This window comes from Botryllus schlosseri, chromosome 9, assembly GCF_051294905.1.
Source record: "Botryllus schlosseri isolate E-star chromosome 9, Bs_hap1, whole genome shotgun sequence".
Taxonomy (NCBI): domain Eukaryota; kingdom Metazoa; phylum Chordata; class Ascidiacea; order Stolidobranchia; family Styelidae; genus Botryllus; species Botryllus schlosseri.
In genome coordinates, this window is record NC_137244.1 from 3,779,014 (window position 1) to 3,795,846 (window position 16,833).

Consider the following 16,833-nt stretch of genomic DNA (forward strand, 5'->3'; position numbering starts at 1 on the left):
CACACAAAATTTGGTTCAATTCCAGCCAGTAACCGCTTTGCTACAGGAGAAGAAAGTTTCTATTTATTATATAAAAATAAATAATAAAAAATTTGAAAACTTTCTGTTCACCCCATGAAAGTGTTAGGCTGTCTATAGAAACGATGCTCACCAAATCTGGTTCAATTCCAACCAGTGGCAGCGGAGTTATAGCCGTCGAAAAATTTGGATTTGAATAAAATAGTATTTACAGTGAGCACAACTATAATAAATAAACAAAGAATCGGTCACCGTAAATACTATTTTATTCAAATCCAAATTTTTCGATGAGTCGAAAAAGGTTGGGAACCACTGATATAGTCGATCTCATAGATCGGGGTGTCTGAAATCCACCCGGAGCTGATATAATGTGGCATAGGCAGCAGGCACAACCTTGGAGATGGAAATAGATCCCAATGCACTGTTAGAGGTAAACTTATGTAAACAAACTAAAGGTAGGTCTGTGCCACCACTTTTACACAATTTACTCCATGTAGAATGCAACAGATCACGTTTGAAGAATCAGTTAGTTTGCGATCACTCCGGTATCTGGCTCGATTCGGGGGCTTGGGCATCGAAGCAAATCCGTAACACGCAGTAAGGGTTATATCATGGACTTTATCGTTATCGAAAGATAAGCACTAAGCAGTGCCCGACACCGAAACCCGGTGTTAGGGTTTGATACTGTGAAGTGTAAATAATCCCGAACCGCACCTTGTCATAGCAACAGACGATGCGCTCATCCACGCGGAAACGCAGTCTAATCTCAGCATACCGTAATTAACCAACCATAACGGAATATCGCGTTTCGTTCAATGCCGAAAAAATCTATTGACGGTTCAGCGGGTGGTCTCCGAACTTGAGAATATATTTTATGAAGGATTAACTGTTAGCTCATTGCTTGGTGCTTAAACGTCCGCATAACCCTTCGCCTCTGCGTAAATGTTAACGTAGTGGTTACGATAAGCGCCTGCTATTACCCACGGCGGTCCGGGTTCGATTCTGCGACGGGGGTTTATCTGGGCTCCTCTTCCCCCGTGTCGCTGTTTTTACGGCGACAAAAAGTTCAGAAAAAGACCCGATGAAAGAACGAACTCACAAGGAAGTGAAAGAGCAAGAAAGAGCCGCAGAATAGAGATTAACATCGAAAATGAACAGTGACATCGGACACTAGGCCGAGGTGAGTGCCAGTTTAAAAGACCGCAACTGGTCGCTCGGCATCCTCGTATCTGCTCATTACATCGCATTGTGTTTGTCTTAATCAGATGGAAATATAATATGACGATTATTGATTATTATTATTAATGTAAAGCAATGTGAACGATTATGGATTCAATTGCTACATCCACTATCACACATTCGTATCCGGGTATTGATCCGGATCGATACGCTACTCTGTAATCGGCGATATTTATAACATTAGCCAATATTACATTGATCAAGGAGTTTAGAAGACATAACACCTAAAATCCCTTTCAAGTGGTGGGTGGTGCATTGAGTTCTCGCTTACGTGGAATAGATTCCACTCTTTGCGAGCTACGTGTGTAGAGATGCGAATGATTTATCAATGCTTGAAGATGGTAGAGCGATTAAGAAGGATAACTCAGTTTATTAAAGTCTCCCAGACGTCTTTAAACCGAAATAAACTGTTTGATAGAAGAGTGGTGCTACATGGTGCTTCACCGTGACCTTGTGACAGATGACCACGCGGTTTATCGTTCCCAGTAAAGTATACAATACTGATCCGCGATAATTCGAGTGAAACATAGCGGTTCACGCGTATGGTTGCCGGAAATCTTTCAAAAACCTGCCGCCTCTATCGTTCACGGATGAATGCCTGCCTCTCTAACCAGGATTAATGATGTTGGTTGAAATCTATTTGCAGCAACTGCCGTTGAAAAACATGCCGATGTCTTTGGTGCAAATTCGTAAAAATCACCCTTGTTCGAATACAACGCAATGTAATGTGAACATATTATGAGGTAGCCATGTCATTCGAATAATTGATATTAATTCTGTTTCGTGAAATCATCATCAGCCTCCATCGGGACGTTTGTTGTCGCTGCCTGGTCTCATTATAAGCATAAAATTGGCTAGGCATAGCTCACACTTAGTTACTGTTTGCTAAGCACCCAGGGAATGTCAAGGTATTGAATGGTGTACCAAGACAGGCGCTAGCTTAGAATTTAATATCTTGAAGTCAGCATTAGACCTCGGAAATCCAGCTTATGTTAAAAACCATCAACACCAAGTAACTGCAGTTGACCGCAGAAATGTATAAGACTTATTAACACAGATGCCTACACTTGATGCACATATAATTTATCAAGTTATCAAAAATAGTAAGGGAATGGCAATGCCAAGATGCAACACTTGACCCATAGATCAACAGAAGTTGTGGCCCTTAGATTTGTGCAATCGGTAACCGCAACCGCTTGAGGGTGTTGTAAATTATCATAATGGCGCCTTAAACAAGATTTCAACTGTCGTAATCGAATTACCTCAGCGGCTACGGGGACTTCTCATTGACAACCAGGACGATAAAGCAAGTCGGGATAATTGTGGATCAAATTCGTTTACCGAGGACAACCTTACGCAAGTGCCTCCCAAGCCGTAACTCGCCGCCGTAATAATTGAATTACGATCGACCCGCGGTCGACGGAAACACATTTCTCAAATGAGCCCGCCGCACCGCGCTTCGAATCACAAATAATTCATGAACTTCGCTACTTAGGTATTGCATTCCACATTTTTCATCCAGCTGTTTATTTATTCTGCGAGAAATCCGGTCTGGGCGCACGGTGGCCCGTATACTTTGCCCATCGATCGCAGGTAAAGCCTACGACAACTTCAATCTGCGGCACTAATTAATAATAGTGGATCTCGCTGATCGATTTTGTAATGATGGTATTCGAGTACTGTGCGAATAGAAAGTCTGTAGTGTTTGGAAATCGTTACTGCCGCCTGTACCTCCGGAGTCAAACTTTCAGGCGACCCACGCTCAAGCGGCGTCTTAAAATACCAGAAAGTGGGCCGAGAAACAAATCGGCAGCTACAAATCATTATAGAGAATATCGACCTGATGTAAATGACCAATGTAGTCGATAAACACTTAGGAAAGAATTCTGGAGTCGAACCCGGTCGGACTCGAGCCCTCAACCTATTGGTAATGAAATCGGAGCTGTGGATCGTAGCATTACGCTATCTCGCCACGGCGTTGTTGACTTTGTTTGTTGTTAAATCGACCCAAGTGGCAGGATTTTATTCTTGGATATTAGTACAGGTGGGCGCAATGATTCGAATTATATTATTGAATGTAATGATTCGACACGAGTAGTGAGATACGTTTCATCCACAAAATTAACTTATACTCCTTCACAGGAAGAGTAAAGAGACAAGAGCAATATTTTTAAAGCCTTGTTTTAGTTGCTTATATGAATAAACAAACCCATCTCATTGCGTCACGGTGTCCCAACCCTGACCACAGAGAACTGAACAGTAACAAAATTGCACGACCCCTCACGAACATATAACTTGAAAGGAAACTTTCCGGATAACAGAACTTAGCAAATGGTGTTGATATTGCAACGGAAGCTTTATTGAACCTCAATGAACTTATAACATGAGCAGTGAGCACCTTAGCATCGACTGAAAAAGACAGGCAAAAGTAACTTCTCAAATCACTTCACCAATTTTCCGATACAATCCGACTTCACTCTACCGGGTCAGGATACATGATATACAAATCCGCGTCGTAAATTATTCATGCCGCTGTCCCGAATATCGTTTGCGTGGAAACGCGTGATTATTAATTTTTAAACATCATTATTTCCACTACACGCCCTCTCGGTATTGAATTTCCGCAAATGTAGATTAAACTTCTTTTTGATATTGAATATCCTTGATTTTACAGGGGTACTTTACGCGATAGCACACAGCTTCAAACGGCATCGGGGGGGATAACGTTTCTTCCAAAAGCTGTCTGCCGGAATCGATGTCAAGTACTTAATGTCAAGACGTTAAGAGACCCGGAACCGAAGGAGCTTTGCGATTTAGGATTGTCTTTTTATATTTCAATATTCTAATGCTTGAAACGCTATCAGCATTTCGAGTAATAATGATTTATTGTAATGCGATGAGCACTATTTCACTAAATGGACTTGCTTAAATTTCCTCGATCCCACGAGCCCCGTCAAATCAACATGGGTATTAATTCGGATAACGTGGATGCTTTACTCTGCTATAGCATATATGCGATTGACTTTGCCCAGTATATTAATGATAAGACAAACTGTTTTCTGCTGACCTTATGCGTTCCTTACGTTAGCTGTTCAGCGACATAGTACTGTGTATAATTTGAGAGGATGTTGTAGTGCGGTTGGTCTGATATTTGGTTTCTGGGCAGACATGGCCGAGATCACTCAGACCTGGTGACATTATTCCGACATTACCATAAACGTTTGCCCATTGCGCACTTGTCGCATAAAGGTTTCATGAAAACGGCACTTGATATCTGCATTGGCAAGTTTATTTTAGGGTATCCCACGGTCAAATATCATTCACATGCAGAGCCATTCATTGCCCAACAGTTTGAGAAGCCTTGATATTACCTATGGTTTATTGTCAAGTTATTTCATCAGAACGAATTCAAAGATACATAACTTAACAGTATAAGCTTGGGATACAGGAATCCCTTCGGTGCAATTCGTTTATCACAACGCTTTTTCGTCCGTACGTATAGTATAGCCTACATTTAGTACATAGGAATAACAAGCTGAGTCTGTTATTGAAATTTTAAAAGGCTACTTCAATCTCGCTATTTTTCTTAAGGGCAGGCTGCTCCCTGGATTATGTGTGTATTTAGCAGTTTTACTGCGAATAAAGAGTATAATATTGAACATGCCATCAAATGTGATGTCACGATGCGTGGGAGGAGTACGCGCGATAACTAGATCCGATTTGCAGGGAGGCTTTGGTACTGCTGATGTCGTGTCTTGCAAATTAAAAAAGGACTGAAATTCGATCCGCCAATATTTATTTTGCAACTACGCGTATCAGATTATGCACTACTTTGCCTGTTGCACATACATAGTTACCCGGGTCTATGCTTAGCGCGAGTGTCTGCAGAAGTCAATCAGGATCATGATATCATTCCATACCACCAACGTCGACAAATTTAACTCACCTGTTGCGGATTCGATGGTAGTACTCTTTCTCTATCACGGTCCATCCCTGAAATGTATGTAAAATTATTGATATCATGTTGGCTCATATTGATTGGTATTGTAAGAGCGAAATCAACGCTACATTGCCAAAATCATGGAAATTATCAAGACATCGCATGCCACAGTGTATTATGAAAACAAATGGTGTACTAGTATTACATAGAAGCTGTGTAACACACACATTAAGCGATATGGTAATAAGGCAGATAAGAGCGCAATTGCAGAGAAAGGGAATTCCAAAGTGGAACACAAACTTTCGGTGGTAGATTGGGGATTGAAGATTGGAGAAATCTGCTTTCCGTCTAAATTTATCTACATCCTGGATTCAGAGGTAGTCGCGAAGGAATTATAATTCGATCAAAGTGTTTTGACTATCATTCTATGATAGCTGTATGCATGACATGATATTGGAAATGAAATTATACTCGTGTTAGATCAAATCGTGTGTGGTGCCGTACGTCGCACATCCTATGGATACTTATCCATCCGCATTGAAACTGATTTTCTTTACGAGACATATCGCCGAAATATCATATCCATTAAATACTTCATTAATATGCCGATTCTTTAAATAAATGTCGACACACATGCTTTCAGTAGTAGCTGTGCGTATCATACTCACATTTCGCTAATTGGTCTGGGGCTCTATTATCTTCCGGCTTTCTCATTCGCAGCATATGAAGAGAGTGCGATGATGGAAGTCCCGATTGCGAGAGAGCTAGTAAACTAGCTGCATTTGGGGCCGAGCTCGACGGTATGCTCCCTCCAGGAAAAATCGGATTCGGACTTAGGAGAGACCCGGACACTGCCGCGGCCAAGGCGGCCGCGTGCTGCGGGATTTGAAGATTGCCCGGATGAATTCCTGCGGCCGCTGAATGTGCCAGCTGATTCTGCATTTGGAGTTGCTAGAAAAAAGTACACGATTATAAGATTGTTGATACACAATGTTCTTTTCAATTCTCTACTATATTGCTGACGATTGCCCCTGAAGAGTGTCAACCGAAAATATTGAGCTGTATTTGAATATGAATATATATTTAACAATTATATACATTGAAGTTCTGTACATCCAAGAGGCTATTCTATGACAATTGAACATATCATGCAAATTTATGAGGTGTTCAGCGTGCTACTGGTCAGAGAGGAGTATTATAAAGAGGGAAAATCATTCCAGGTAAGTTTGATCGCGAGCGATAACCAGTGAGGACAGTGTACATTAGACAAGTTAAATCAACGCCCTTCAGTGCATCGTTTCTCATCATATATCAACCATATCATACGATGAATGTCTAAACATAATGTTAACTCCGTATACCAGTGATTCTTTCCGGCATCACGCCCCACGGGGGGACGTAATCTAATTTTCAGTGGCTGCAAGTAGGATACCAAAGTGTAGAATTTGCATTATAGTTTAAAAATGATTTCGAATCATTGATTTGAATGACTAGATCATACTTTTCACATTATACTTGGACATCATTTCAGGTGTGTATTTAAATTAAGGGGTTGGATCATTGATGGACGCACTTGTTAAAGACCGGTCACAAAGCTCATTCCAGCATTTGAAAACTAGTGTGCAGCTGATTTATCACATACCCACCCGCCCCGGCATAGATTGAACTAGCAGATTTACTAGAAACTGACATCAGTTTATCAGTAATATTTTATAATTGTCACTTTCCCCTTTTCCTATCGCTGGACAGACGCTTCGGACCGTTATTTCGTTTGGATACCATTTTTGCGAAGTAGCATTCTTTTACACACGTTGCCAACTAAATAAATGCTCGGGTTAAGCAGGCCACAAAAGAAAAAAATTAACACCGTTGCTGTAAACCAATCATAGTACGCACACTTAGGCAACTATACAATTGTAGTATATTCTTCCGCATGAAACGAATTACTCCTAATCTGGTACAAACGGATATTTTGTTACGTAAACACCTGTCTAAGATACAGTTCAATTCGCACCACCTCCCCGTGGAACTTCAAATTGTCGATTGACCTACACGTCTTGGGTCACAAGTTAAAAACTGAACGGTTTTGGATCAGCACATCTTCTCATCGCAAAAAGGCCTATACTTATATAAGCAACGGACATTCAGACAAGTCATTGAACATGTCAGGGAATACAAGTGCGCCAAGAGTACATATGAAAACCCTGTTTTATGTTGCAAATATCAGCTTACCCCGACTATTTGATTCAATTCTTGCATCGTCACTTGCTTTGCTCTTTCAACCGCACTAATTACCTGTTGTTGATGCTAGAAAAAAACAAATACATATAAAATAAGGTATAATCGTATGAATCCTGAACATTTCCTACTCGATTCAGATGTGTATTGTTTGGCCATAATACACAATTACAATTTCAATCAAATCGAGTATATTGATAATAACTTTAATGAGGTCGGTTTGTCGAATGATACAAAATTATGAAATTGGATAAAAGCTTTCAGGCTAAATATGACACACTTAGGGTTGCATTTGAAACAAAAATCAATTTAAAACAAACGTGTTTAAAACAGGCCCTTGTTTAAAATATGTTTTTTTATCAATTTTTTTGTTTGTTTTTTAGGTCATGACGTCACGGATATCTAATGGTGACGTCATAGGGGATTGACATTGAAAATTCAAAATATAGGGTAAATAGATCTCTTTTGACGAAATATCTATACTAATGCTGTTGAACCGACTATCCCATATCGATATACGTCGGCTATATCGGGAGGTAATTGTCCGTAGGCTCATACAACATATTTTTTGAAAAGTAGTTACACAATTATGGCATAATTTTACAACTTAAAACAACACAATTTTTTTTAAAATCGCCTTTGCTTAAACACATTTTAAAACATCGTTTGTTTCAAATGCAACCCTAGACACACCGCTTATGCGTGTGGTCAGAATATACACAGAAATTACTGTAGTATTGGCTACTATAGGAAACCGTATTACCTCTTGCGCTAAATAGGGGATGATTTGACCACACAGTGCATTCAGTCGCTTGGCAATTTCACTCTGAAAAGAAGGCGAATACTTAATTAGGTGCAGAGAGAGCCACAAAAAGGCATGTCGACTGTACCATAAATACACTGGGTTGGGAATGCGCTTGATTGGGTGTAACCTCTCCTGTCTTTATGGTATATGTCTGACCTTAACATAGATTCTATACTCTGCTTTCTAGATTAAGAACAAAAGTTTCCATGCAAATATCCCCAACAGCGTGTGGATCCTATATCTACATCTTTTGTAGCGTTGCTGCACTTAGTGTGCGTGTTATCTTGATAGAAATTATCGCCAACTTGCGTTTCATAGGCTATTAAGTGTAAAAATGCACCCGGAATTTATATTCTGCTTCGATTCGAAATGACACCATACGGGGGCAAGTGTAGCAATCCAAAAAGTGGTAACCGTTGAGGTTTGTGGGCAATACAGTTTTATGCGGACATATATTGAGTCTATATTTAGTATGTCAACTTCATTCTCCATTATAGCAAAGCATTTAGATCACAACTGAGCACGCCAACTTTCGTGTATCGATAACAAACAGGCGGTATTTCTTCATGTTGTGTAAACGTACCCAACATTGTGTGGTTAGAAGGGATTTAGCGCCCGTGTAAATATTAGCGATGTACGAATCAAAATTACTGAGGGACGAAGCATGGAGACGGTTTGTTGAAAACCAACAGAGCGAAGCGTAGTACCAACGAAACGGCTTGTCTTTGAAGAGAGTCGAGCTGTGCTTGAACGACGTAATTGCCAGCTACTTTTGGAACTAATCCAGTAAGTCGTTACAGTTTAGCGCTTCTTACTACTACCATAAGCAAATAGATGTAAAAGACATCGCAAATTAACAGCATCGCGATTCTGACAAAAATAACTCTATCATCAACGATATCATTACATCAACTGTATGATAGGTACAATATTCCTTTCCCCATCTAACTTGTAGATTCGTCGATTTTGGAAGACGGGTCAAATCGCAACAATCCGAATCAATATCGCGATGAGCCGGACGCGGTGTTAATTTAGAAATTTTATCTGTTACGATAATGAAGTCTTGTCCCCTGTGTCCAATGCACACACGCTGAGCGATATTAGTAAACCTTTTGCGACTCCCAAGTGTATTGAACACGCTGAAACTCATCAGTATATTAAGGGTCAATTCTTTTTCCATCATATGTTCTGCGGTTTTGTAATTGAAAGCCAAGAAATAAAGATGGATCAAGGTCATCATTCTTCGCTTCGCGATTAGAGACACGGGATACCTGCCTTCCATTCCCTGCGTATCAACGCCACGGGATTTCGCAAACGAATGATGTAGTTATTGGGAAAAAGTTCATCAATGCGCGCATGTTAAAGTTCACGACTCGCGGGACTGTTTCATTTGGGTTTTACTAGTGCATCTGCAGAGGCGGTGATGATTTTACCTTATACACCGCTTAGCCTAGTTCAACATATCTAAATTGTTGTACTAGATATGCCGAACTAACGTGAGAAGTCCTGTAATTTTGAGAAATATAACATGAACGTTTGCTAGACCACTTGCATGGACTATAGCTGTAGTATGCGATGTAGAACAGTGTTAGGTACATCGATTTCCGCTGTCAAAGTAACGCAGTTAACTCAGTACGTGGTTCGTGATTAGTGAAATCTTGACCCGTGATAAATGTTGTATTACAAATTTGCATATAGCCACTATAGCCTGTTGGATTATAACTCAGTTTGGCACCGCGTGCATACTTCATATATGCACTTGAAAATTAGAGATAAGTCCGATACGAGACAAGGGTAATTTAGTTCGTTCATGACTTAGTGAATATTGCTGCAAAAACGTCTGGTACTGAAACCATGCAATTAAATCCCGAATGGTCACAAGTACAACATATTATGCTAGTGCAACGGATTGCGTCGTTGGCGATGTCTCAAGACATGCATGTTATCCGTGACGTATTAAGTAATTCCGTATAGTACGCGCGCTTCATTACAGTTGTTTGAACAGGCCACCAAGGATTACCCCTAAGAAGTGCCGATTGATATATTCAAAGCATTGCAAAACTTGAGGCGTACTCGACCCCGTGTCAAAACATGTCTTCCACTACCATAACACGGAGCGCAAAATAGTTTTGCTTTCCCGTTTCAAGTATATACACTTATCTGTATCGACACCGACACCTGGAAGAGAGCAACGCTACAGTGTTTTACGAAACGGCGGTGTTATTCATAATTTTTATTAGAAAACAATCTGTTTGTGAAGCACGTTAGCGTCCTGTTTCCAATGTAATTTCGCTCATGTGAGTCCACCTTATTTCACGACACATGCCACCTGGATTATCATCAATGCTGTATCTTCATTCTTCACTCCTTCTCAATCAATGTACATTAGGGTTGTTCAAAAATAACTGAAGCTATCAAATTTGGAAAATTTTTAATTTACTATGAAAAAATTCTCCAAATTTTACTTTCTACCCCATGGAATTGTCAAGTAAATCTAATAAAATAATACACATCAAATTTGGCGCAATTCCAACTGGAAGAAGTGCAGTTATTGGAGTTGTAAAACTTGGATTTGAATAAAAATACTATATGCTGTGGTCTGTGGATCAAAAAAAAAACTCGAATAACTTCACTTTTAGGAACTGGAATTGAGTCAAATTTGTTTTACATAGTTTTTGTAGACAACTTGACAGTTTTTTGGGTTGGCCAGTGGAATTTTAATTTTTTTTATAATACATTCCAAATTTTCAAATTCCTCATAGCTTCACTTCTATTCGTTGGAATTGAACCAAATTTGGCGTGAAACTTTGTTTCAGCCAACCTAACAATTTTAGCTAATAGACAAAACTATCTGAACGAAAGTTATTTTTGAGCAACCATAATCTACAGCCACAGCTCAGCTGAGCCATCATATCCATCTCGGTAATTTCCGTGATATTATGTTATCCCGCAAATTATTTCAGAGCGTGATTATGTTATAGTTAGAAATGTTGATAAAATGTAATCGATTTGCTAATGGTTTCGTCATGAAAATGCTGTGGACACGCACAATAAAGTAACAAGTTGGTTTGCGGATATTATTTTTCCAGACATAATTGTCAGATTCGTGACAAGAAAAGCTTGCCAAACGAATCTTGTCGATTACAAGTTTTGAGGTACCGTCCATCCGGACGCAAATTCAAATTGAATACCACGAGTCATCGATATAGGTATAAATTATTCAAAAATACATGATTCGGTGACGGCAGTAACTTATTGGCAGCATGTTATACTGTAATATTTGAGTATTCAAGGAGTGCTTATCGCATTGTTAGCGCACACGTGTAGGTGTAAGATGGTCTGGAGCCAAGATATTTAAAATTTGCGAATTTCAATAGCTGAAAAACAGGTTACTCAGCCGTTTACGTTCATTGCAAATTGTTTGCCGATTTGGTACTATATCGTTGATTATAACGCGATGCGGGCCACGGTTGAATACCAAATTCAAAAGTATTGTTCTATCGAAGATGTAGTATTTAACTTAACAGCAAATTAATTGTAAAATGCTGAAATTCAGACATCCAATGTTATTTGAAACAGACTCGATGCATAATGAAGTCGGAGATCACTGCTATCACATAGCTTCGGTAATAGTTAGCGTCTGCCTGATTAGCTTCCCATCTATAAGCGCTTATATAGGGCATGCTTTACAGAAAACTCTGTTTGATGTCTATAACGGCCTTACCAATAACGAGATGATAACAATTAAGGTCAAATGCGCTGTCTTGGTACAGTTGTACCATATCCAGTAAGCAGCATTGGAAATAGGGTTGCATATGAAACAAAAATCATTTTAAAACAAACAGGTTTAAAACAAGGCCCTTGTTTAAAACATGTTTTTATTGTTTTTGTTCTTGTTTTTTTAAGTCATGACGTCACCACTATTCAATTGTGACGTCATAGTGGAATGACATTCACAATTGACAATATAGGGTAAATATAGCTCCTTTTTGAGGTTTCCAACTATCCCATATCGTATACGTCGGCTATATAGGGTGGTAGTCGTCCGTAGGCAGCACCGTAACTGCCGCACCCCAAACCCCCCAATTGGGGGGGGCCCGAGCTCGAAGGGGGCCCCAAATTATTTCGTGAATTAGCATAAATTATAGAGTATTTTTTGAAAATTTATGCAATATTTTCTAAAATTTTTCGCGCTGCGCGCGATTTAAAGTTGCCAAATATCTTGATTATTTGGTACTCTTCCCCCAAGAAAAAACACGCAAGATTTATAGAAATGGACATATCGGCGTTGGCCATTAATACGCCACTACGCAACAAGATATATAACGATTTAGGACTTATTACATGCGACTCCAAGAAGTGTGCCAGAACGATCGGCAGCACGAAAAGCTTGGCCGAAACAGACTGCCCTTACGCAGACCGAAAACTTCGTTATATATACAAAATAATAGGTTTAATTGTCCATAGGCGCCTAAATGACTGGCGCCATATGTTGCTTCCTATCTTGGCAATCTGAACCTCAGAAGACAAATACCATCCAGCAGGAAAAAAATATATGCCTGTGAAGAAATATCAATTTGAAATCGTGTGCGTCTTTTAGTTTAGTACGTTTGAGCGATTCTATATTTTTGATATAGCAGACAGGAGGTCACGAAATAAAATCATGTAACGAAGTCATACCAACGGGTCCGTCCGAAGATGTTTAATTATTATTTACGGGCCCTACAGTTTCAGGTAAATCTGATAACGTGAGCAGAGAGGACAAGATATTGATAGCAATATATTAGCAATTCCCGATCTTATTGACCGATTGTATCATGAATTATCGAAAATTTTCGCGCTTCGAGCTGGCTCACTAAACAGTGCAGCTAATTTCGTGGCAAAAGCGAACACTGTGATGAGGGGGTCGGTTTATCACCCTATGAGACCCCCAAACCCAAGTTTTTGTGTGTGTGGGGGGGGGGGGGGCGAGGCTGACGAAGTGCTGTTTCGTTCCTGCCAATGGGTATACGCCCGAAGTTGTCTAATTATTATTGGGTGGTCCTACGTTTTAAAACATACCTCGCTCAGCTCTACCGGTAAATCTGATTACGTGAGCAGGGAGAGGATCAAAATTGATAGCAATATATATATGTAATTCCCGATCATATTGCCTGATTCAATCATGATTTACTGAAATTTTTCGCGCTTCGCGCGTCTAGGCGGGAAAAGCTGATTCACAAAACGGTCCCCCAAAGCAGATGTGAAATAGCGTCAAAAAGCGGACAGCCAAAGGAGGGTCTGGGGGGCGAAGCCCCCCAGAAGTTAGGTTTATCACCCTATGGGGGCCCACGGCCAACGTTTTGGGGGGGGCCTGACGAAGTGCTGTTACGGCCCTGCGTAGGCTCATACAACATGTTTTTGGAAAGAATTTACACAATTATGGCATAATTATACAACTTTAAAAAAAACAATTATGATTTTTTAAAGAAGGCCTTTGTTTGAAACACTGTTTAAAACATGTTTTAAACAAAGTGTTTAAAACAACCATTTGTTTTACATGCAACCCTAATTGGAAAGTACAATAATACTGAGAATCACTGGATGAGGAGCCTGCATTCTACGTATCATATCTAGCCTACTTCAGGTCACAGAGCTGCAACACGATGGAACGTGACTGATGCGGATTAGGCGCTGAGGAAAGTTCACAGCCACTTGAGATTTCGTGAACCCTAAGGGGCATCCACAAAGATGAAGCGCCTAGCGGAGTGGATATTAGAAGTGCTGGACTTCATTTTCACGCTGGGGCCATTTGAACTCAAAGACCGATTTCGTATACAAAATAGAATCGACGTAGCCTATATGTCGAATCTTTCAAACCATAAACGGCTTATCTCACGAGTACCAAGTTGAGAATTCCCAAACGGTCTATGCTCAGCGCGGCCAATCGATTTTATACGGTTCCTACCGAACTATAACATTTGCAAATTAGCGTTTAAAATACGTCGATTTAACGGATTTAGCTCTACCACGCACATGTAAGGTTTGAGTAACATATTTTGCATTTCGCTCATCTTGCGTACAAGCAGCCATTACGTATCCTGTCAGCGGGTAGCTCTAATGTGTGATAGTGATGGGCTTGCGATACAATAAACTAGTCCGGCCAGATCACATAAAATATACATTTGAAACGACATCATGCAGGAGAGCGGGTGATGAAATATGCCAATCTACACCGTGACCATCAATACGCGAGCAGTTCCCACCCCGGCTCTGAAGTTTCTACCTGAAGGTTTTTTCGGGGTCCTCAAAACTGATAACAGAGACCAAGTGAGCCGATCGTCGAAGTCGGCATTAAGAAAGAGCTAGGCTACAGAGAAGTACTGGAAGTCGCCCACTAAACTTACCAAAGCAATGACCACAACTCAATGCTATGATTCACAATCTCTCTTTATCAATAGGCGCCATTATAGAAACTTTAATGATAATAATATCAATCGTGTATAGAGGCGTGTAGCGAAAACGAATTTCCATAGAGATGGAGGATGCAACCAATAAAATGCTTATACCCAAAGCTAGACAAATTCTACCGTAAAGTTTACATCGCGCACCGGAGGCTTAATTTCTCCACTCGGTATAGATAACCGTTGCATTTGATTGAATCTGTTCTGCGCTTTGTCAGGCTACTTCATGGGGTGCGTCAAAAGACTGCTTCCTAGATCTGCATATATTTCTCGTGCGATCGGTTATTGAATATGACTATAAGTATAGTTGTTTACCTATAGAATTGAGTTCAATGCTCTGGTATCTGCAGTGGTGTATGAATTGTAGATGTACCATGTTGGCCGGCCAATGACGATTTATCCACGCAACAAATTATACATCAGAGCTGGCATGATATTTGCCCTCTCGTCATTTCAACATGCGACCCAGCGACATTCCGCCTGCAGAACTTGCTATTCATCGACCAAAGAAAATACCAATTCCCTCATGGCGTGGAACACCGCTTCTTGACGTTGGCCTCACTCTGACCGCATTTGTACCGAAATTAAGTCACCACATGCTGATTACATAGGTATGCAATCGATACATTGTCTGTAAATACCAGGATGCTATCCATTTTTTTAAGGACAACTCGTAAAAATCTTGTCAATGCGGTTCTAGGTTTTATGTTCTCGGATAAAATTCCGCATTTAGTGCAGGTCTACATTGCCAATGGCACGTGCTTTCCATAGAGCTAGTTTGGCGAAAGTTTTTTGCTATTCACGGCCGCATTCCGGGAGATAGCCGCAATGAACTAACTAGACGTCATATAGGGTAGATGTGGTACCGATGGATCACTGGGACCGAAAATACTTGAAAAATTCTCCATGATAATTCCATGATTACACTCCGTAAATTTGTCTACAATGACATGCTGACAGAATCTTTCCTCACATGCAAAAAAATTCGACCTGCGTGAGTTATGGGGTCCGTGACGAATGATTTACGTTTTAGGGGGTATAAAGTAAATTTGGATCGACATTTGCATTTTTCTATGTCACCTTTCACACTAACAAACCCGCCATAATTTTTGATGTGAAGTATTGGGCTTGAATCAGGGTATATAGTGGCACATATTTTTTGAATCAATACCATCCTCGAGGGGACTGTTTTCAAGTCAATTACAATATTTATGGGTCGGGGGACCTATGGCACCATAGCCAAATCAAGCAAAATAGATGGACCAACTAATCACTTAACAACAGAAACTTGCCCACATATATATAGGCTGTAAATCATAGTTACCTGTGGTGTTTTATCGCTATTACGAGGTATTTTAAAGTCAAAATGTCGATTTGCGGGTAATATGTATGTGGCATTAATTTTGTAAGTTTGGACGCAAATCAAAACATGATTTTATGCCAACATTTGAGTTGATATAATGTATTTTATTCTTGAAGGTCGCGACGAAACATTCTCCATTGGCTTGCTGTAGCTTATCTTATAGTACACAACAAAACAAGTTACCAAAATTGAGTTTTTGAGCGCATGTCTCATAGGTCCCGTGGTCGTGTGCCTTTGGACCCACCGGGTGGGGACCAATGACACGTTCGAGCAACAAATTTTAAACGTTTATAAATATTTTCTGAAAAGGCGGATATTCATGTTAATGTCCGCGATAGGTAGAGCCTGTATCGAAATGTTGAGACAGCAAAAGATCTGCTATTCTCGGCTGAAGATTTGAGGGCTAGAGATCATTTTGCAATTTTTGATCCATCGGTACCACATCTCCCCTACCCATGTTAAACTGTCCATGTCCATTTTCGGTGAACTCCGGACTAATCTACTTCTTCATATCGGGTTGTTATACGAACTGAAATTGCCCGTGGTCATATTATGAATAGTTACTGGGATTCGTTATGGTCACGCCATGAGCGAAGAACATTTCTGATTCACGAATAAATTTCGTCATAAATATTAGTAGTTTCACAGCTTACTATCAAACATTTATCCTTTCTCAGCCCATCTGATCAGATTCACCGGTCGAGTTGATGTAGGGAGTGTTTTCGAACATTTAGTGCAAGTTGAAGTGCTTCTTGAAGGAACAGAGCTACAACATACAATTTTCATA

The 16,833-nt window shown here is 40.1% G+C and overlaps 1 protein-coding gene across 2 annotated transcripts in view; it reads right to left on the reverse strand.

The window, feature by feature from the left end:
- LOC145445843 (transducin-like enhancer protein 4) overlaps positions 1–16,833 on the reverse strand; it is a 41,569-nt gene that overhangs the window by 20,728 nt on the left and 4,008 nt on the right. For both annotated transcript variants that reach the window (XM_080323992.1, XM_080323991.1), the window contains 4 exons: positions 8,199–8,261; positions 7,430–7,504; positions 5,866–6,148; positions 5,204–5,250 (listed from right to left, as the gene is read on the reverse strand). In XM_080323992.1, coding sequence (XP_080180118.1) covers positions 5,204–5,250; positions 5,866–6,148; positions 7,430–7,504; positions 8,199–8,261 — 468 coding nt within the window. The remainder of the gene's footprint in view (positions 1–5,203; positions 5,251–5,865; positions 6,149–7,429; positions 7,505–8,198; positions 8,262–16,833) is intronic.